This window comes from Nerophis ophidion, linkage group LG17 (genome assembly GCF_033978795.1).
Source record: "Nerophis ophidion isolate RoL-2023_Sa linkage group LG17, RoL_Noph_v1.0, whole genome shotgun sequence".
NCBI classification, from domain to species: domain Eukaryota; kingdom Metazoa; phylum Chordata; class Actinopteri; order Syngnathiformes; family Syngnathidae; genus Nerophis; species Nerophis ophidion.
The window spans coordinates 14,505,777-14,527,406 of NC_084627.1; the positions used below are offsets into that span (position 1 = coordinate 14,505,777).

Consider the following 21,630-nt stretch of genomic DNA (forward strand, 5'->3'; position numbering starts at 1 on the left):
CGTATTTTGATCATTTTAATAATTTCCGAGACGGATTTCTTCCGTGCATTGATTTCCGCTTCCATAGCAGCGCATGTCCGACTTCTGGCAAAAATGTGTTCCTACTTGCGGAATCAAACACGAGTATGTTTTCTAATCATGGCAGACTTGGTAACAGACAAAAAAGACGACTATTTTTTGACAAATGAGGATTCACAACCTTATACTTTCGAAGCTAAATATACTGCTGATTATAGAAGCGAGCACGAAAGAAGAGTGAGACGTTTGAGCAGACGGAGGTCTGGAGAGTGAGGTCAAAGTGATGGAATATGGAATTTGGAGCAAAGCTATTTTGACATAAATGGATTGCTTACCCTAAAATGAACAGGAAACGTCCACCGCCAGCTGGACCAGACAAACAACTGTACCAGTGAGTGAGTCACTATATATCAACCATAATAGACGAAGCACGCCATGCGTGTTATTACAACTAGGTAACATACGCTGTCTGGCTAGCTCAGCTGTGTACAAACAAAAGGTTAAATGTGAGCTAATACTTTACATGTTTTTCAGTCACTACAAATTGTTGTCGTATCGCAGTGTTGTGCATTACAAACTCAAAAGCCTTTTGTGTTGACGTAGAAGCTAACTTATCTCGTTCCGTAACTAGCTCTTACGGCTAATACCGTAGCATTGCGATGTCTTAGTGCTCGCTTTTACAATAACAATGTCACAACAGCTTGGTTTTTAAAAAGGGTTACGGAACGTAATTAAATTATTGCTGATGGTTTTTGAATGCTCTTTAAAAGTGATTAAAGATAGAATTGTTTGCTCCCAATAGCTGAATTGCTCGCCACCTAGAACGAGCCAATGTTTATATGTTAAAAAGCGAAACATTCCTGTCTTTGTGAATGTTTAACAAAATTCCCAAAAATGTGCAGTTCCCCTTTAAAGTTAAGGATTTTTGTGATTTCTGATCATTTGTGAGGAAACCAAAAAGATTTCTGTGAGTGTGCGTGCACATACAGAAGACAGCAGCTTGTTGTTTTTGCCTTGTTAATAAAGAGAATGTTGATCCATCACCCCCTTGTTATGTTTATTTAATATATAGTGTTTTAAGTTTATTAACTAAAATGTGGGCTTTTGTTGAGGCTGGAACCCATTATTCATGTTTACATTGTTTATTTTGGAGAAATTTGCTTTACTCCACAAACATTACTTTTTATTAACCCTGTTAATACAATTGAGTTTCCATTGTTTATGCAAGTTTTCTTTGTATATTATTGTATATGTTTGTTGACAATTTATGATGAAATTGTTGCTGAGATTTGAGGGTTTACGCTGCTGCTGTATGGGAAAATCTGCCTATTATGCAGTTGCCCGCCCCTAAAAAAAAAAAAACCTGCTAGTCATCAGTGGCATTATTGTGGAGTTAAGTGCTATTGTTGTCCCAACAAATGAGGCACACACAACATCTGAAAACAGCTGAGTGGCAAGATGAACAAATACATTTGCCTAAATCTTACCATGTAAGCTATTACATCATAGCCCTGCTCCTTGAGCCACACCAGAATACAGGAAGTGTCCAGTCCGCCACTGTAGGCCAGGATCACTGTACCTTTAGACATGATGGCGTCTTATTCCTAACCACACAGAGAGGAAACATCAGTTAGCCAGTCAATATTTAACTTATTTGTACTGGGTATTCAGTGTCTGACATTCAAGAGCAAAAATCCAGCTTTTCCAGCTCGTGCACTTAGCGGATAGAACAATATTCAGTCAGCCACCGATTGTGCAAGTTCTCTCACTTAAAATGATGACAGAGGTATTTTCTTCCTCCAAACACGACGAGTTGAGTTTATACCAAAAAGTTCTATTTTGGTTTCATCTGACTACATGACATGAATTGATTAACGTGTACCCCGACTTAAACAAGTTGAAAAACTTATTCGGGTGTTACCATTTAGTGGTCAATTGTACGGAATATGTACTGAACTGCTAAGGAGACAGGACGATTGATCCGTGTTAAGGAAAGAATGAATGGGGCCATGTATCGTGAGATTTTGAGCCAAAACCTCCTTCCATCAGTGAGAGATTTGAATGGTTGACCAAATACTTATTTTCCACCATAATTTACAAATAAATTCTTTAAAATTCCTACAATGTGAACTCCTGGATTTGTTTTTCACATTCTGTCTCTCACAGTTGAAGTGTACCTATGATGAAAATTACAGACCACTGTCATCGTTTTAAGTGGGAGAACTTGCACAATCGGTGGCTGACGAAATACTTTTTGCCCCACTGTATGTACTCACAAAACCTAAACACATATGTGGTAATAAACTGTTTTATTATGGCAAAAAGTGAGTAAATAAATAGAACGCATCGCAATCAACAGGTTGTATTTTATTTCTCTTTTTAAAAAGCAACTTTGTCAGTCAGGCAGCAATGCTATGTGAGGAAACTTTTAAAATTCCCACATTTTTGGAGCGTTTCAAATGCATCATTACGAGCAAGCTTTTAATCAAATGTTACTCGATTAATGGAGGTTCTAACCCATTTTTTACACTTTGTGGCCGCCCTAAAAGATACCGCAGCGGGTTCTAAAAATAGTCTAACTCATTCTTAGTAGTAAAACGCCAACAAAAAAGGAAACGTGCTAACCGCCAAATTATGCTCTTGTCACGCTCATTATTTGTGGTGACGTCGACACGAAATGCATTCGGCGTATTTGCAGCTGGCGCAGTAATTTGAAGCAATTATGCCAACATTTGATTGCAATAATTGTAAGATATACTTACAAAACTTCCCAAAATGCCGCTGTTAGGAGAGAAGAGCTCGGAGAATGTTAGCTCGTCGCTCAGGATGGCGTGATTTGTAGACAGCAGAGTAAGAGGCATCCACTCCAATCTGATTGGCCCGCTGCTTGTGACGTCACTCTCATTCCCTTCATTGGGAGGAAAACCCCAACTGATTAAGTTCCACCTGACAACAGTTGTCTTTACTTTATACCCATTTTATTTATTATTTTTATTATCAATTTTATCTTAGTTTATTTTTTTTGATGGACACAAAATGACCTGTTTGTTATTTCATATAATAAGAATTAATCAAGAGTCAATATTGAACAAAAATGGTACCGCGGCTTGATTGGTACCGGGCCGTAGAATAATTTTTAATTAATTTTTTTTTTTTTAATTATTTTTATCTATTTTCATTTTTTTAAATCAACATAAAAAACACAAGATACACTTACAATTAGTGCACCAACCCAAAAAACCTCCCTTTTTCATGACAAATAAATAAATTAAAAAAAAAAAATCAAAATCCCCCCCACCCCCCACACTGCTTGAGAACATCAATCAATCAATCAATGTTTATTTACATAGCCCTACATCACAAGTGCCTCAAAGGGCTGCACAAACCACAACGACATCCTCGGTAGGGCCCACATAAGGGCAAGGAAAAACTCACCTCAGTAGGACGTCAACCATGATGACTATGAGAAACCTTGGCTTGGCATTGTCTTGCTGAAATAAGCAGGGGCGTCCATGATAATGTTGCTTGGATGGCAACAAATGTTGCTCCAAAACCTGTATGTACCTTTCAGCAATAATGGTGCCTTCACAAATGTGTAAGTTACCCATGCCTTGGACACTAATACACCCCCAGATGCTTTCGTCTTTGTTCCGGAGGACACAATGTCCACAGTTTCCAAAACAATTTGAAATACGGACTCGTCAGACCACAGAACACTTTTCCACTTTGCATTAGTCCGTCTTAGTGAGCTCTGGCCCAGCGAAGTCGGTCGCGTTTCTGGGTGTTGTTGATAAATGGCTTTTGCTTTGCATAGTAGTTTTAACTTGCACTTACAGATGTAGCGACGAACTGTAGCTACTGACAGTGGTTTTCTGAAATGTTCTTGAGCCCACGTGGTGATATCCTTTACACACCGATGTCGCTCTTCATGCAGTACCGCCTGAGGGATCGAAGGTCTGTAATATCATCGCTTACGTGCAGTTTTTACTCCAGATTCTCTGAACCTTTTGATAATATTATGGACTGTGGATGGTGAAATCCCTAAATTCATTGCAATAGCTGTTTGAGAAATGTTGTTCTTAAACTGTTCGACAATTTGCTCACGCATTTGTTTACAAAGTGGTGACCCTCGCCCCATCCTTGTTTGTGAATGACTAAGCATTCCATGGAAGCTGCTTTTATACCCAATCATGGCACCCATCTGTTCCCAATTAGCCTGTTCACCTGTGGGATGTTCCAAATAAGTGTTTGATGACCATTCCTCAACTTTGTCAGTCTTTTTTGCCACTTGTGCCAGCTTTCTTTAAACATGCTGCAGGCATCAAATTCCAAACGATGATTCGAAATTGCAAAAAATAAAGTTTTCCAGTTCGAACGTTAAATATCTTGTCTTTGCAGTCCATTCAATTAAATATAACTTGAAAATGATTTGAAAATCATTGTATTTTGTTTTTATTTATGATTTACACAATGTGCCAACTTTACTGGTTTTGGGTTTTGCAATTTTTCGAAATGGGGGGTTGGTTGGATTGGGAACGGAGCGTCAAGTTTAATGATGTTATGCCATCTTTTTTAGATAATATACGTACACACTATTAGGCATTCATAAATCCCAGATTCTTAATCAATAAAGCATATTTCCAACATTGATAGTCATTAATGTGCAGTAACAGTTGCACTCATTACCACATTAAGATCAACTATAAAAACGTTTTAATCGTTGCATACAGTTATACTATACTTTTAAATGATTTATTCAGCATTTCTACATTTTAGGTTGAGTCAATGCTTAGATCATTTAGAAAATCCACATAAATGAGACTCGATAATCTCTAGACATTTATACAAACACTTACACATTGAGTATACAGATATTCACCAACTGGTTACATTTATGACTGTTTTTAAACTGCATACTAATGAGTATTCATGTTGGAAATATTCCTAGGTAGTGCTTACTTATTATAAAATGTTACCAAATAATGACATGGAAATACCCCAAGGGTCAATAGTGGGTCCACTGTTATTTAGCCGTTTTGTAAATGACTTGCCTTTGTGTTGCCCAGCAACCAGATGCCAACTGTACGCAGATGTGGTTATAAATTGTATACTGTATATAAACACCAGTCAAGTCACTTAGCAAGGCTGCAGAGGTTCTAAAAATATGTCTTGAGGATGTAATCAATGGCTACAAAATAACCATTTTACACATTTTTGTGTAGTCTTAAACCAGGGGTGTCATACTCATTTCAGCTCAAGGGTCGCATGAAGGAAAATCTATTTCCACGCGGTACGGACTGGTAAAATCATGACATAATAACTTAAAAATAAAGACAATTTCAGATTATTTTCTTTGTCTCACTTTTGGCCAAAAATTTAACAAGTACATTCTGAAAATTTCCAAACTACAAATAATCCTCTTTGCAAAACATTTGACGTATGTTTAAGCAGTTCAAAAACACCATGAAGAACACAACGAACTTGGATTTTCTCTCAGGATTTTTACAAAGCCATCAAACTTTAAACGCTTCCTGTTCAGCATTCTAATGTTGGAAGTTTATTAAAAATGTTTGGAAAAGCAACAGATCGCCGCATTGGTAAAATCAGCATACTGCCACAACACATTCATTTATCATCATTCAAATATTCCAATTATAATTAAACATGGTGTCAGTTATCAAAATGACACAATAGCGTTGTGATGAGGCTTTTGTGAACAGAGCCTGCCAGGACTTGAGACCTCATTTTTAATTCTTTCACTTTCTGTAGCCTTTGTCTCGTGTCCATATTCTTGTCTCGGTGTTTCTTAGACGTTCCATAGTGCCTTCTTACATTAAATTCTTTCACACAGGTTTGCCTTTTACCTCTGTGAACATGTACACCGCCACCCACCTGGCTTGAAACCTCCTTTTCTCACCGTCCACCTTCCGTTCAGCCATTATTAGGGGAGGGGGTTGCTGAAAGTTGAGATCTGCCCTGAATGCTGATGAATAATGAAGTCGAGGCCCACTCGCAGCTGCAGTTAGTTTGCAGGCTACCGTTGCATTGTGGGGAATGGAGTATTACTGCGTGCAAAACAGTAGCAGGCAGCTGTGGCCTGCGGGACACATCTAATACTATTCAAATGTCATTGCCAGGGCCATAGATAGTTCAGATCTGGCCCGAGGACCTTGACTTTGAGACCCAGGCTCTAAACATTTTAATGCGGGCGGCATTTAATTTTATTCCCGACCTCAAACAATTTGAAAAAGTCATCTGAAAAGGAGAAAGTCACTCTCACGGTTTAATTTTTATTTTATTTTCTGACATGAACCTCCAAATTGAAAAAAAAGAATCAAAAATACAATATAAACTTCTGAAAGTCAATACACAGAATATTTTATTTTCCAAGGCAAAAAGCACGAAGCAGAGACAAAAAAAAAAGTTGGCGTGACTCTGCTTAGTCCTCTTTGCGTTCCTAGACCGCATAATATGGCATTTCACAAAGACATACACACAGCCTCCCCACTACCTGTTACACCCCATCAAACAAGTTCACTGGTTCGGCGTTCAATGCGCCCGATGACGAGTCCTGGCTCTAACAGCTGTGGTGTGATTTTCAAAATGGAAGATGACGATCCACCACTGAGTAACCAACGTCTAACGTGGGTTGCCTGTCAAGTTTACTTTGAGGGTGCACAGCTAAATGGAAGGCTGGAGGAGAGTGTGGAAGTGAGACGCTGTCAAATAAGTGCCCCGGGGCCCCGACTCTCATTAACGATATGCTGCTACACCTCAAGAAAGACCACCTGATTGGCATCCAGGGTGGCAAACTGCATCTTAGTCACAACGTATGAAGATTCATCAACGATAAGAACAATAAAATATGATATAGTTGGCTCACACAGGACAGCTTAGAATTATGTTTGACTCAAGGGTTTGTAAAGTATATAACCAAAATAGAAGTTGTGAGGTGGAGCAATAGTTATGGTTTTGGCCCCCCCCAAAAAAATATATAAAACAAAATATATGTATTTATATGAAGTAAACCCTGTGTATCCAGGTGAACCAGCAGAGAGGGGGGTCTTTGAGTCCCAGTTGGTATGTGGGGGTAAGTTAGTGGTGCTGTGTGATTCGCGTTTCATTTGTTTGCCTACCACTCTTTCTTTTTCTCATCCATTGACACGCCGCCGGGCCCGAGGGCCACCACCAGCAGCAGGCCGCCGATGACCGAAGTGGTCTGGAAGAAGTCGTACTTGAGGAAGTCGTGCATAGGCTTGTAGGCGGGGATGTTCCAGAAGGCGTTGAAGTAGATGTTCATGGCGAAGAGGCACAGGACCAGGGTCAGCGCCGCCAGCTTGGTCTTGAAGCCGATAGCCACCAGGATGATGAGGGCGGTGCCCACCAGGTTTTGCAGGATCTGGGGAGGATAGGAAACTGGTAATGTTAAAAGGAAAATATGATGATAACCATAGAATGTATTAGAAAAATAACGCAATTTCCTGGATCCTCGTTAAATTTTGGCCGATTACATAATAAGAAGGGGTGTCCCGATACGACTTATGCACTTCCAATATAATAGAGATAAAACCATAGTGTTGGTTGATTACGATATTAACCCAATGCGATATCAGCAGGAATCATAGTACCGAAAATTCCAGACTATAAGCAGTTACATTTTTCCTTGGCTTTGAACTCTGCGCCATTTAAAACGGGGCGGGTAATTTAGGGATTTTTCTGCACTGACATTCAAAACGCAAACAGCTTTAAAAAACAAAGCATACACTGAATAAGTGTGTTACTGTTTGTGCGATGGTGCCATCTTTTGAACAGTTCTGCAGTGCTCTTCTGTTTACACGAAGTTTGGTCTTCTAGCCCAGTGGTTCTCAAATGGGGGTACGTGTACCCCTGGGGGTACTTGAGGGTATGCCAAGGGGTACGTGAGATTTTTAAAAAATATTCTAAAAACAGCAACAATTCAAAAATCCTTTATAGATATATTTATCGAATAACACTTCAACAAAATATGAATGTAAGTTCATAAACTGTGGAAAAAAAAAAACAACAATGCAATATTCAGTGTTGACAGCAAGATTTTTTGTGAACATGTTCCATAAATATTGATGTTAAAGATTTCTCTTTTTGTGAAGAAATGTTTAGAATTAAGTTCATGAATCCAAATGGATCTCTATTACAATCCCCAAAGAGGGCACTTTAAGTTGATGATTACTTCTATGTGTAGAAATCTTTATTTATAATTAAATCACTTGTTTATGTTTCAACAAGTTTTTAGTTATTTTTATATATATTTTTTCCAAATAGTTCAAGAAAGACCACTACAAATGAGCAATATTTTGCACAGGTATACAATTTAATAAATCAGAAACTGATGACATAGTGCTGTAATTTACTTCATCTCAATTTTTTCAACCAAAAATGCTTTGCTCTGATTAGGGGGTACTTGAATTAAAAAAATGTTCACAAGGGGTACATCACTGAAAAAAGGTTGAGAACCACTGTTCCAGCCGTCCATAGCAATTCTAGTAATATGGATTTTTAATTTATTACTCCCAGCAACATTTTCAAGTTTTACAATATAACAAACAATTCTTAATGAACATTCCCATGCGTGATGTCTGTAGGTGTGTTTTCATGCATGTCTGTACATGCTATCTTAATGTAATAAAGCAAGTGACTTTAATAATATGCCAACACATTTACGAGTGCCTCAGTTAGTATTATTAACTTACAGTGGCATTCTTTTTTGTATGGTTTAGGTTTCGTAAATTCACTAAAACGTCACCGTGGAATTATATGGAGTTTGTTAAGCTGATTGAAGAGCTATCTTCCGCAGCTATTGGGTCCATGACGATGGCTTCTGTTTTGTTTAATCCACCGTTTTACTGCCGTGTTATAGACACTGTTTGGAAACAATCAGGTATGTAAATAAACATTGACTAAATATTTCTGTGTAAATAACTTATTTCATAAAGTACATGTTTGCGGCTATATATAATATATGGAAAATATATTTTTCTTGGCAGCAAGCACGGTGGAACAGGGGTTAGTGCATGTGCCTCACAATACGAAGGTCCTGAGTGGTCCTGGGTTCAATCCCGGGCTCGGGATCTTTCTGTGTGGAGTTTACATGTTCTCCCCGTTACTGCGTGGGTTCCCTCCGGGTCACTAAATTGGCCCTACTGTGTAAATGTGAGTGTGAATGTTGTCTGTCTATCTGTGTTGGCTCTGCGACGAGGTGGCGACTTGTCCAGGGTGTACACCGCCTTCCGCCGGAATGCAGCTGAGATAGGCTCCAGCACCCCCCTCACCCCAAAAGGGACAAGCGGTAGAAAATGGATGGATGGATGGATATATTTTTCTTCTAAAATTCAGTGGGTGCGGCTTATATCCCTGTGTCCTTGATAGTCCGGAAAATACGGTTCATACTTTTATTATTTTGTAGTAAGGAATGTTTGGAAAGGTTCGATCACGTGAAATTACTCAAGAGAACAATGGTGGGTAAGAAAAACACTAACTTTGACATATCTATGTTAATTTGTGTTTTGACAACACTTAGCGGTCACAAAAATGTATTTCATTAAGTACATGATGCAGTAAATTAAACGATGTGGACACATTTGTTACTGGATACTTTCTAATACATTTCTGCCACTTAGAATGACACATTGTGTAGTAAATGTGTCAGTACTCACAGAGATGAAGCTGGTGTCAAAATGGACCAGAGACATGAACATAAGGACCAGCAGTAACCGCCCGCCCAGCTGCATGTACTGCTTCGGCGAGCTCTCCCCCATGGACGGCACTCCAGCAAACATGCTCTTTCCTTCCGAACGAGACTCAGCCAGCAGCAGGAGGAGACCGCCTCCCAGGGCGAGGTTTCTGATTGGAAGAGAAGGAAAAGGACTCACACCTGGTAGAAAAATTACAATATTTCGATAAATAGTTCAGACCTGTGTTACAGACCTCATCAAAAATTTTACGTCCCATAAAATGCTGTAGGCAATAGTCTGGTGGGGCGATACAAAAAGATTAGATTAGACACATCTACATTCATTCATTCACTATACACTTATTAATGCTCACCTGTAGCGCAATGATGCCAAATAATCCAAAGCAGGCATACTGTACAAAATTTCTACTGAGGATGAGGATACAAGCACCTGGTTGGATACACAGCATTGCAAATGGATATTAAAAGAATATACTCTGACATTTTCCTCAAAAATCCATCCACAGAGAAATGCATTCATGCTGTTAAGCCGGACCAAAGCAAGATAGCAAGCGAGCCCCTCAAACAAACACAATTTTAGCCAATCAGGAAACTGAAGAAAGTTATTATTGGAAAAGGCACAATGAGCTCAACTGTTTGCATGTGAACAAAAGTGTGGTAACTATTTCAAATTATTTACATTATCTTATACATTACCTTTGATTTGACAGCGTAAATGACCACTTGAAAAAAATAGATGCCTCTTTTTGTGCCCTTACACAGGGAAAATAAAAAACAGGTAGTGAACTGAAGTGGCTGTAATTATTAATTATTAATTATTAGGGGTGGGTGTCAGATGAGTGAGATCATCTAATACCCATTACATGTATTAAATGATTTATTTATTTATGGTTAGTGCTGTTGCAAGTGTAACAATAACCGAATATTATTTAGTTTCCTAGTCCCTTATTACATACCATTGTTTGAGCAAAACAAAGTCAATAGTACACAATAACTTAACAAAACTACTCTTTAAAATCATTTGGTTAGTGCCGACAATGTCCTCCTGTATCCAGGGCCTTATTCTATTTATTTACAAATGTAAAAAAAATACAAAAAAAATATTTTGTGTGAATAATAATATATATCTAAATTGATCAAATACTGATACTCGTCTTGGCATTGACAGTATCAATATATGTATTGATCTGCCCTCACCTTATGTGTAACCTGGCTGCTACACACATCAACAAAGCACAACAGTTGCTGTTCTATTATATTCACTCTGGATTCTTATTAATCTATTTCTTAAATTCAAGGTTACATTTCTGCTGTTACATCTAGACATCTCAAAGTTTACAAGATAGCTACAACCCTAACCTAAACCCCTCCCCGGATTGTAAATAATCAAATGTATATACTCGCTCCAATGCTGTCTGAGCTCACTATGGTCACCACTTGCTGTACATAACCTACAAAGTGACACCTACACTGTTACAATGTCCATTTCTGAGATGATATAATTGTTGATGACTAAAGTCTGATGATAGCAACCCAACCTAACCCCGTCGCAGCCCCCTCCGCATCCCGACCCCCGGATTGTAAATGATGTAAATAATTCAATGTATATACTCTGATGATTAACTTGTGCGATGACTGTATTATGCTGATAGAATATATTTGTACCATGAATTGATTAACGTGGACACCGACTTAAAGTTGAAAAACGTATTCGGGTGTTACCATTTAGTTGTCAATTGTACGGAATATGAACTATACTGTGCAATCTACTAATAAAAGTTTCAATCAATCAATCAATCAATCAATCAATCAATCAATCAATCAATCAAAGCTTAGCGATTAGCATCCCTTCCTCTCTGTGCCTGTTCTTACTTGGTAAAACATGTTTGGCCTTGTTCTCCAGTGATAGTAACATAAAATGCAGAGTATTTGCGGCATTAGTGGAGGGGCTCCACACTGTGTATGGAAATACACAATAAAAATAAAGTATCAGCCATTAAGGATCAGCCTTTATCGGCATTGGCTGGTCACGTACCTTTGCAAGGAAATCGGCCAATGCTGATAGGTGACTGATTGATTTAGCGCAGGGGTAGGGAACCTAGGGCTCGGGAGCCAGATGTGGCTCTTTTGATGACTGCATCTGGCTCTCGGATAAATCTGAGCTGACATTGCTTAACACGTAAAGTAATGAATGATTCCGCTTGTAATCACAGTGTTAAAAATAACGTTCAAAATATAAAACATTCTCATGCTTTTTTATGTTCAAGAAGTTGCGTTAATGGTAAAAAGGTATTTATTTATTATTGGTTAGTGTGGGGCTTGCTCTCCTGGGCGTTCTTCAGACCACCAAGCACTGACATGAGAGCCTGTTTCAGGGTTGCAATATTGTTATATTTTTCAATAAGTCTCTCAGTTGCTTTCCAGCAGATGTATTTTTCTCTTTCGTTCTCGATCGCACTCTGGCTCCAGCTCCAACCCTGTCTCTCCTCCTGGCTGCTGCTTATAACAGAGCGACAGGTGATTAGATAACAAAGCCCAGGTGGGCCATCTACGCGCCTGTCGCTGATTTCGAGGCTGGTCCTGGCAACACCCCGCTTCGTTTCAGGCCCGCAGGCCACGCCCCTCCACAATTAGCTTCAGAATAACAACGTTATTACAAAGGATAAGAGACCTATTGTACTCTAGAAATGTTGGTCTTACTTAAAAATGCACACGTTTAAATGTGTTCAGTGTTAAAAAAGTATATATTATATGGCTCTTACGGAAATAAATTTTAAAATATTTTGCTTCTTGGCTCTTTCAGCCAAAAAGGTTCCCGACCCCTGATTTAGCGCAACAGTAGTGATAATCTTTACCAGTAACACTACAACACAAAGAATGCAGAGCTGAAGTGGTATCATTAGAACTGAGCCAATAACTAAACTTGCTGAACATATTCACCCACAAATTATTCCCGATTAATGATATATTAATATAATAATCAACATTATTTTGAGACCAAATTAGGCACTGATGTAATCATAATTATACGTTATTGACAATGCATTGCAGTGGGCTTTAAACAAACCCTTTTAGAGTAGCATGCAGAAAAATGATAGTAAAGAAAGAGATGTCAACCATGTCAATAAATGAACTATACATTAATTGTTATCATATTATACAGTAATATGAACTAATTCTCTAGTAAATAGTCTCAGTTTCAGGGAGAACCTCATTTAAAACTATGCATATAACTATTTTTCAATCCATCCATTTTCTACCGCTTATTCCATTAGGAGTCGCGGGGGCGCTGTAGCCTATCTCAGCTACAATCGGGCGGAAGGCTGTGTACACCCTGGACAAGTCGCCACCTCATTGCAGGGCCAACACAGATAGACTTGATATGTTCAAATAAAGGTCTCAAACCTGACATTTGCTTGACACTATCTTTAGTGGCATGAATTAAAAAAACAACCTTCAGGCGCTATCCACGGTAACCGGGTAACTCACCGAGCTGCCCTAATAGATTAATGAGCACAAAGCACGTGGCCAGGAAGTAGCCGCAGCCCCACGTAGCCTCGATGTAGTCTCGCTGCTCGTACCATTGGAACCACATGCGGATGCCGTCCTCCAGGAAGGTGCTAATGAGACAGAGACGTGCCAGGTGAGGCAGGTACTGTTTGGTGACTCGCAGGAACTGTACGACAGGAAGGGGGAGGGGGGAAGAAAGAATAGAATTGTCTTTATGTGTGCGGCAAACAAGGTCGGAAACGTGCACACATGAATTTCTGGCTTGGGGTTGGGCAGGCTTCCCAAATTATGTCAAGATTTCATAGAGAACGCTGATTAGTTCAACCGAAACCTTGGAGAACCAGTTGGTCCTGCTTTACTCCCATTTTTTGTACAAACTGTTACAAAGTTAGCTGAAAGTAATGTCCCACCACCTGTAGTTTTTTGAGGTCAACAACTCAAGAAAGTTCAATAGTGTCCATTTAATTAAAGTGTGTTTGGCTTCAAAATAACAGTGCTGTGACTTGCCTAGTTTCTCTTGTTATATTCTTATTTTTACTGTTATATTTTTATTCTTGTTTTTTTTTTTCTGTATTCTTAGTTATATTTTCTATTTTATTTCCATTGATAGCTAGATAGCTGGATAGCTAGATAGATGGATAGCGTTTTATTGATTCCTTCGGGAGAGTTCCCTCAGGAAAATTACAATTCCAGCAGCAGTGTACAAAATTGAGATCAAATTTAAAAAGTAAAGACTAAATAATTAGGGTATACCGTATTTCCTTGAATTGCCGCAGAGCATATAGTATGCGCCTGCCTTGAATTACTGCCAGGTCAAACTCGCTTCCCAAAATAATTAGCGCATGCTTAGTATTACTGCCTGGTCAAACTCGTGACGTCTTGAGTGACCCCTCCCCTGTCATCATTTTCAAAATGGAGGAGGCTGATTTCAATACCGGTAATTTGAAATCGCATGAAAGGGAAGAAGATTAAGAGCTATTCAGTAGGATTTAAGGTCCAAACTTACATCACACAAAACATTTTACTGCATACCTTTGGTAAGTGCCAGAGTAAGAAGAGGTTTTAAAATAATTAGCGCATGCTTACTTTTACCGTATGCCTTTGGTAAGCGCAGGAGTGAGAAGAGGTTTTAAATAAATTAGCGCCCCGGCGGCAATTCAAGGAAATACGGTAAATGGAAACAAAATAGAAAGATATCACAATAAGAATAAAAATAAAAAGCAAAAATGAGAATACACATTACGTTGTAGTACAGAACACTGGCAACCACAGACTGGTAGTACATCCACAATAGTTTTTTTACGGATGTTGAAGGAGCACAGCCTCCTTAGGAAGTACAGCCTGCTCTGTCCTTTATACCTTCATTATTAGCTTTTTTTATTTATTCAATTCTATACACTGCTGCGGGAATTAAAAATTTCCTTAGGGAACCCTCCTGAAGGAGTCAATAAAGTACTAATAATTCTACTTTTTCTTCTTTTGTTTTTATGGCGTTTGGCAAGCAACCTTCTGGTGTGCATTATCGCCACCTACTGAAAAGGAGTGTGGACCGAGGTGGATCCCTACTCTATATTCTTTTATTTAACCCAGTGTTTTTTTTTTAAATATGTGTATATTGCTTTATATCCGATGTGTTCTCAGTTCAATCCTAATATATCTTCCACTGCTAACCTAATATTATTTTTCGCTAACTTACTTTCCAGTATTTCCCTTTCTCTATTGTATTTCCTACAATGTATTAAAACATGTCCTACACTTTCTATCTGATAGCAATAATCACACAGTCCTGTAGTATGTTTCCCTATCAATTTCAATGAATTATTTAGATATGTATGTCCTAATCTCATGCTAGTAATAATGTCTTCTTCCTTCTTATTTCTATTGCCTCCTCTCATTACACCTTCTCTCCTATAGAGTTTGCAATACTCTCTACCTTTTGTTTCATCATTCCAATTATCCTGCCACTTTTTATTGTGTTCTATCTTAATTAGGTTCTTCTCTTCGTCTTTACTGCGCTTAATCTCCATGTTTACTTCTGTTTTAGTGGTTACTAGTGATGGGTCCGGCAACACCGATGCATGCGTCGAGCTCATAGAGCAAAACCCTGTGTCGGTATGCGTACCGCTTTTAGAAAGTCACGTGACCGATCATGAGCTGTTTCGGTCACGTGACTGATACGCAAACTGTGTTAAACTGACGCCTGTGCGCCAAACTGTGTTTATAAAGAAGCGCATCTGTCATCGAAATGCTGCTGCAAACCAACAGAATCGCCGCACTTCTGTCGTTGGTCATTTGTATTTTATCGACGTCGGAGATCATGGAGCACCCTTAGGCAAAAATAAATATTTCCGACGTGGGGTAATATTTTGATCATATATCGGGAAAAAAAAAGGTATTTGTGTTAATTTCCTTGTTGTTTTATCCTGTTTCCACTTTATCAATTGGAATTCAAAATCTCTTCAAAATGATTATTAGTTTACTATTCATATTTTCTGCAGGTTAAATGTCACATTTGTACGACAGAATTGTCCTACATTAACAAATCCACCTCCTCAATGTCTGAGGCATTATAGGGCCAGGCATGAAAATGAAGTTCCAGAGACACCCAGGATAAACTCAGGTATACAGCCATTCTACAACTTACTCAGTTTCTTTTTTGATAATTAATTCCCTTCTTCTTTGTCTCATTTTTAACCATCAAGCTACCAGGAAGCAGATCCTGGATGAGGATAAGGCTGCAGCTAACGATTATTTTTCTATCAATTAATCTATAGATTTTTTTTTCCAATTAATCGATTAATCTATAGATAAATTATTATTCTGCAATATTATAAGCATTTCAAAAGTAAAAGTATTGCTTATTTTGCTTTAAAATGTGCAAAAATAAAGATAAACATCCAATACAAAAAAAGTGCAAAACGAAATATTCTGTAACAACAGTGTAAACATTTCAACAAAAGTAAAAGTATTGCTTACTTGCTAAAATGTGCAAAAATAAAGTTAACATCCAATACAAAAAAGTGCAAAACGAAATATTCTGTAACAGTGTAAACATTTCAACAAAAGTAAAAGTATTGCTTATTTTGCTTTAAAATGTGCAAAAATAGAGATAAACATCCAGCACAAAAAGTCCCAATCTAAATATCCTGGAGCACAGTAAACATTAAGTATTGCTTTTAAAATGTGCAAAATAAACATCCAGTCCAACATAGTACACAATAACCAATTCTACTCATTCCAGTGAGTGACTAACAGTTGTAATGAAGAAATGTTAGCATGTCTACATGCTCTGGGGTGAGGCTGGTTCTTTTCTTGTTTACAATATTCCCAGCAGCTGAAAATAGGCGCTCAGAAGGGGTCGATGTGGCTGGAACTGAGGGGTAAGACCGAGCCAGCATTGCCAGATTTGGAAACCTTGCCTGATGTTCTTTCCACCATTTTAATGGGTTTTTATCCTTGGAAATGGGCGATTCTCCAAAATAAGACACTAACTCATTTCTGACATTTCAGCATCATTACTGTCATTGTTGTCTTCCTCATTGTTGCTGAGTTCATCTGAATCTGAGCAAAGAAGTGTGTCTAGTAACTACACACATTATCTTGTTAAAATGGTTGAATAACACAACAATGATAGTATGATTAAAGTGAAAGTATATTGTTTGTTTGTACATAGTATATGTAACTGTTAATGTTGTAAAAGGTATTTGCACAACTAATTAACGTTAGCGTTAAAGAGGAGCGCGTCTTTGTAAACACTGAACAGGCACGCCAAACGCGCCTCTCAGAGGGAAACAGTGCTTTAGTTTATGGATTTACAACGCAGATACAAATGACACATTCATGTTTTTGTGTAATGATGACGTCTACTCACGCGGATGATTGGCTAGTTGATTGTGATGGCAAGAACGCTGTCGGGTGTTTTCTTTTCAAATGTTCTTTCATAGCCGTTGTGCTGCTATGATAGGTCATTTCCGCTCGACACAGTGTGCGTACAACATTATTAGGCCGTTTATTGAAATAGTTCCACACTTTTGACCACTTTTGGCGTGCTTTTTTTCCCCTCGCTCGCATTGTCTGCTTTGCGCTCCGCCATGACGGTAGTGTGACGTAAAAATGCGACGCGTCGACGCACTAAAAAGGCATCGACGTATTTACGTCGTCGACGCGTCGTTTCAGCCTTAGATGAGGCTCTGCTGAACTTCATTGTCAAGGGTTGCCAGGCTTATTATTCATTGACTGTATCTAAAAATAAGAAAATATATATTTTTATTTAAATGAAGATATGAAATAATCCTAAATGAAATACAATGACTTGGTTTATATTATTGTATATACTAACTAGGTCAGGGGTGTCAAACTCAAATACAGAGTGGGCCGACATTTAAAACTGAACAAAGCCGCGGGCCAAGAGTTGAACAAATGAACCTTTTAATAGGGACCCAACCAAGTTTTGCATTGAATATTGAACAAGCAAGGCTTATATAACTTTATAGTGACATGCAAAATCACGTTTCAAATAATAATAATAATAATAATTTAAAAATATCAATGGCATATGAAATAAAATTTGAATACAAATTGAGTGCCTCTTTTCTATTTGCAGCCTTCTGAGGTAAATATCAAAATAAACTTTTTCCACAGGCTAATAATACATTTGAAAATAAAATAACAATAATGAATGAATCCTACATTCAAGCCTTGAAGTAGCAAGAGAAAGTGCATGAATGAATTGTTAATTATTGCTCAGTTTGCTACGATGATTTGCTTTACCAGTGAATATGGAACAAGCAATACTTTTATAACTTAATAGTGCAAAATCAACTTTGAAAAAAACAAACAAAAAAACATCAATGGTAAAATAAATACAATTTAAATAAAACATTTAATGCCTCTTTTTTATTTGCAGCCTTCTGAGGTAAATATCAACATTACATTTTTCCACAGGCTAATAAATCTTAAAATAAAATAAGAATGAGATGGGTGGGGTTGGGGGTGGAGGGCGGGTTTAGGTGGTAGCGGGCGGTGCATATTGTAGTATCCCGGAAGAGTTAGTGCTGCAAGGGGTTGTGGGTATTTGTTCTGTTGTGTCTATGTTGTGTTACGGTGCGGATGTTTTCCCCCAAAATGTGTTTGTCATTCTTGTTTGGTGTGGCTTTACAGTGCGGCGCATATTTGTAACAGTGTTAAAGTTGTTCATACGGCCACCCTCAGTCTGACCTGTTTGGCTGTTGAGCAAGTATGTTGGCTTTCACTTAAGTGTGTGTATAAGTGACATATATCATGTGACTTGGTCGGCACGCTGTTTGTATGGAGGAAAAGTGGACGTGACAACATATTGCAGACAACGCTAAAGGCAGTGCCTTTTAGGCACGCCCCAATATTGTTGTCCGGGTAGAAATTCGGGAGAATGGTTAGAAAATCGGGAGAGTTGGCAAGTATGAGTATTAGCGGCGAATGCAGTGTTGCCGCTGTATAGTACCGGCGGGCCAGCTCTAATGTTAATTTGATATTGCCTCAAGGGGCAAATGAAATTGCACGGCGGGCCAAATTTGGCCCGCGGGCCAGAGTTTGACACCCATGAACTAGGACATAAAATCAGTGTCAGTTGAGTCGGTCCATAGGTTGCCTGTTGGGATTTTTAACGTCCAGCAGATGTCAGTATTCAGTGACACAGTATAAACACAGTATCAATACAGTTTTGCAATGTGTCAAAACGCTTCATGACGCTTCATCAAACCGTCACGAGTGGTTACTATTAGTTCTATTTGTTATGTATTTGTTTGGAGCATTACTACAGGATTAGCCCCGCCCACTATATGGTCCACGTCAACACTGCCAGACCCTGTCAGCCAATCAGCTTTCACCAACTCCCCTCTATGGCTGCTGCGTGAGGCATGAATGGTCAAAATGGGAGCCAATCCAAATAGGCCCTATGCATACTTAAAATAGCCAAATAACTCCAGGCATTGGGGAATTTCTCAGTAAAATCGAACCCCAAGAATATAAAAGAGAATCAAGAATGAATTGAGTAACACATTGAGCTGTGAGGTATACAACACGACGTAATGGGATTTTGATCCTTTTAATAAAGTGTGTGCAATAATAAAGGAGTCTTTAAGCTGCCAAGCTTTACGGTAGCGTCATACTATATAAAAGGCGCTACTGAGAGCGCATGCGCAGCACTTGTACCTGTTGATACAGACTATGACTTGGTTCCACGGTGATTGACACCGTCTACGTCCAGGCTCACTAGCCAAAGTGAAAGCAACACGGCGGTGGATGTCAACTTATTTGTCATGCTAATGAACACAGCGCGCTGTCAGAAAGTACACACCAAACGGGGGCTGTTCCATTTTTTTGTTTTGTTTTTTTATTAAGACATAATACGACACGGTAGCCGGCAGCTAGCGTAGAAAGAAGTGTGATGCTAATATTCAACTTGCCTGGTCTGCCACGTCTTCGGCCTTGTTCATGAGATCCTCCTGCCCCATGTTTGCGGACTACACGGATGATTAGCGATGATAAGAACAACAAGGCCCCCGAACGAGTGTTCCGTTCTTTCGGTTGAGACTCTTCCCCCCCTCCTGTTAACGCTATTTACTTGGAAGACGTGCCGACTACCGCTTCTTGCCAGTATGTGGACACCGAGAGAAAGGCCGCCTCCGCCCCACAATGCACCGTGTTTTGACGAGCCAGGAAGCCCAGACGGCCAGTCCCCCCTCCTCTTCCTCGACACGCTTCTGCAACCGCTGTATGCCACGTCGACCGAACCTCCTTACGATGTTCAATACTTTGACACCTAACTCGCGTGAACAGGCGTGTTTTTGCAACCATCTTTTTTAACGCCAGCTTAAAATACAGCAGTGGTTCTTAACCTTGTTGGAGGTACCGAACCCCACCAGTTTCATATGCGCATTCACCGAACCCTTCATTAGTGAAATATATATATATATATACATCCATCCATCCATCCATTTCCTACCGCTTATTCCCAAATATATTTTTTCAAATTCAAGACAAAGTTATATGTTTTTGGTAACACTTTAGTATAGGGAACATATTCTAAGCAGCAAAGACTTAATTTTGTTATGATCTGTGGTCTGGATCATGTTTTTGTTAGTTTTTGGACTCTTTTAGTTCCTGTTTGCGCTCCCTTGTTTTGTTTGGTTACCATGCCGACTTATGATTTTCACCTGCCTCTGGTGTTCGAACTGCGCACCTATTTCTAATCAAGACCCTTTTTTAAGCCTGTCTTTGCCAGTCAGTCGGCCTGGTGTCATTGCTTGTTTTCATGCGATACCACAGTTTGTGTTGCTCGATTCATGCCGTGGCCACAAAAGTCTTATTTCTTGCCACAGTTTCGTGTTTGTTCGAAGCCATAATTTATGTTTGTTTGTTTCATGCCACAGTTGTGTGTTTGTTCCACGCCATAGTTTATGTTTGTTTACCTCATGCCCTGCCAAGATTTATCGAGTTGATAAATATGTTCCTACCTGCAAGCCTTGTCCGGAATAGTCCGTTTGCATCCCGGGAGAACAAACCTCGCAGTAAGCTGCGACCCCCCCTCCCCCCAGTCATGACAGAATGATCATAAGTCGGCATGGTAACCAAACAAAACAAGGGAGCGCAAACAGGAAATAAAAGAGTCCAAAAAATAATAAAAACATAATCCAGACCAAAGATCATGACCAATTTTAAGTTATTTGGACACCAGGGGAACATATTCTAAGTAATAAAGACCTAATTTAGAGTAATTTGGTTAGGGTCAGGGTTATAATAGTTTTTGGACTCTTTTAGTTCCTGTTTGCGCTCCCTTGTTTTGTTTGGTTACCATGCCGACTTATGATTTTCACCTGCCTCTGGTGTTCGAACCGCGCACCTGTTTCTAATCAAGACCCTTGTTTAAGCCTGTCTTTGCCAGTCAGCCGGCCTGGTGTCATTGCTTGTTTTCATATACCACAGTTCGTGTTGCTCGATTCATGCCTTGGCCACTAAAGTCTTGTTTATTTCTTGCCACAGTTTCGTGTTTGTTTGAAGCCATAATTTATGTTTGTTAATTTCATGCCACAGTTGTGTGTTTGTTCCACGCCATAGTTTATGTTTGTTTACCTCATGCCCTGCCAAGATTTATCGAGTTAATAAATATGTTCCTACCTGCAAGCCTTGTCCGGAATAGTCCGTTTGCATCCCGGGAGAACAAACCTCGCAGTAAGCTGCGACCCCCCAGTCATGACAGAATGATCATAAGTCGGCATGGTAACCAAAACAAAACAAGGGAGCGCAAACAGGAACTAAAAGAGTCCAAAAAATAATAAAAACATAATCCAGACCACAGATCATGACCAATTTAAAGTTATTTGGACACTAGGGGA

General features: G+C 39.0%; 2 protein-coding genes across 2 annotated transcripts in view; both read right to left on the reverse strand.

Annotated features, from left to right (window-relative positions):
- The window catches only part of ass1 (argininosuccinate synthase 1), a 70,296-nt gene extending 67,357 nt beyond the window's left edge, over positions 1-2,939 (reverse strand). Inside the window, exons 1-2 of the mRNA XM_061876356.1 lie at positions 2,781-2,939; positions 1,506-1,622 (exon numbers count right to left, since the gene is read on the reverse strand). Coding sequence (XP_061732340.1) covers positions 1,506-1,607 — 102 coding nt within the window. The 5' untranslated portion in view covers positions 1,608-1,622; positions 2,781-2,939. The remainder of the gene's footprint in view (positions 1-1,505; positions 1,623-2,780) is intronic.
- A 3,355-nt stretch (positions 2,940-6,294) lies between these two features.
- Positions 6,295-19,954, reverse strand: surf4 (surfeit 4). The gene is made up of 6 exons (XM_061876357.1): positions 19,702-19,954; positions 13,238-13,424; positions 10,102-10,178; positions 9,982-10,025; positions 9,711-9,897; positions 6,295-7,417 (listed from the first exon to the last, which is right to left on the reverse strand). Exons 1-6 carry the CDS (start codon positions 19,747-19,749, stop codon positions 7,151-7,153), a joined length of 810 nt encoding a protein of 269 aa, XP_061732341.1. The 5' UTR covers positions 19,750-19,954; the 3' UTR covers positions 6,295-7,150.
- Between the last annotated feature and the right edge of the window lie 1,676 nt (positions 19,955-21,630).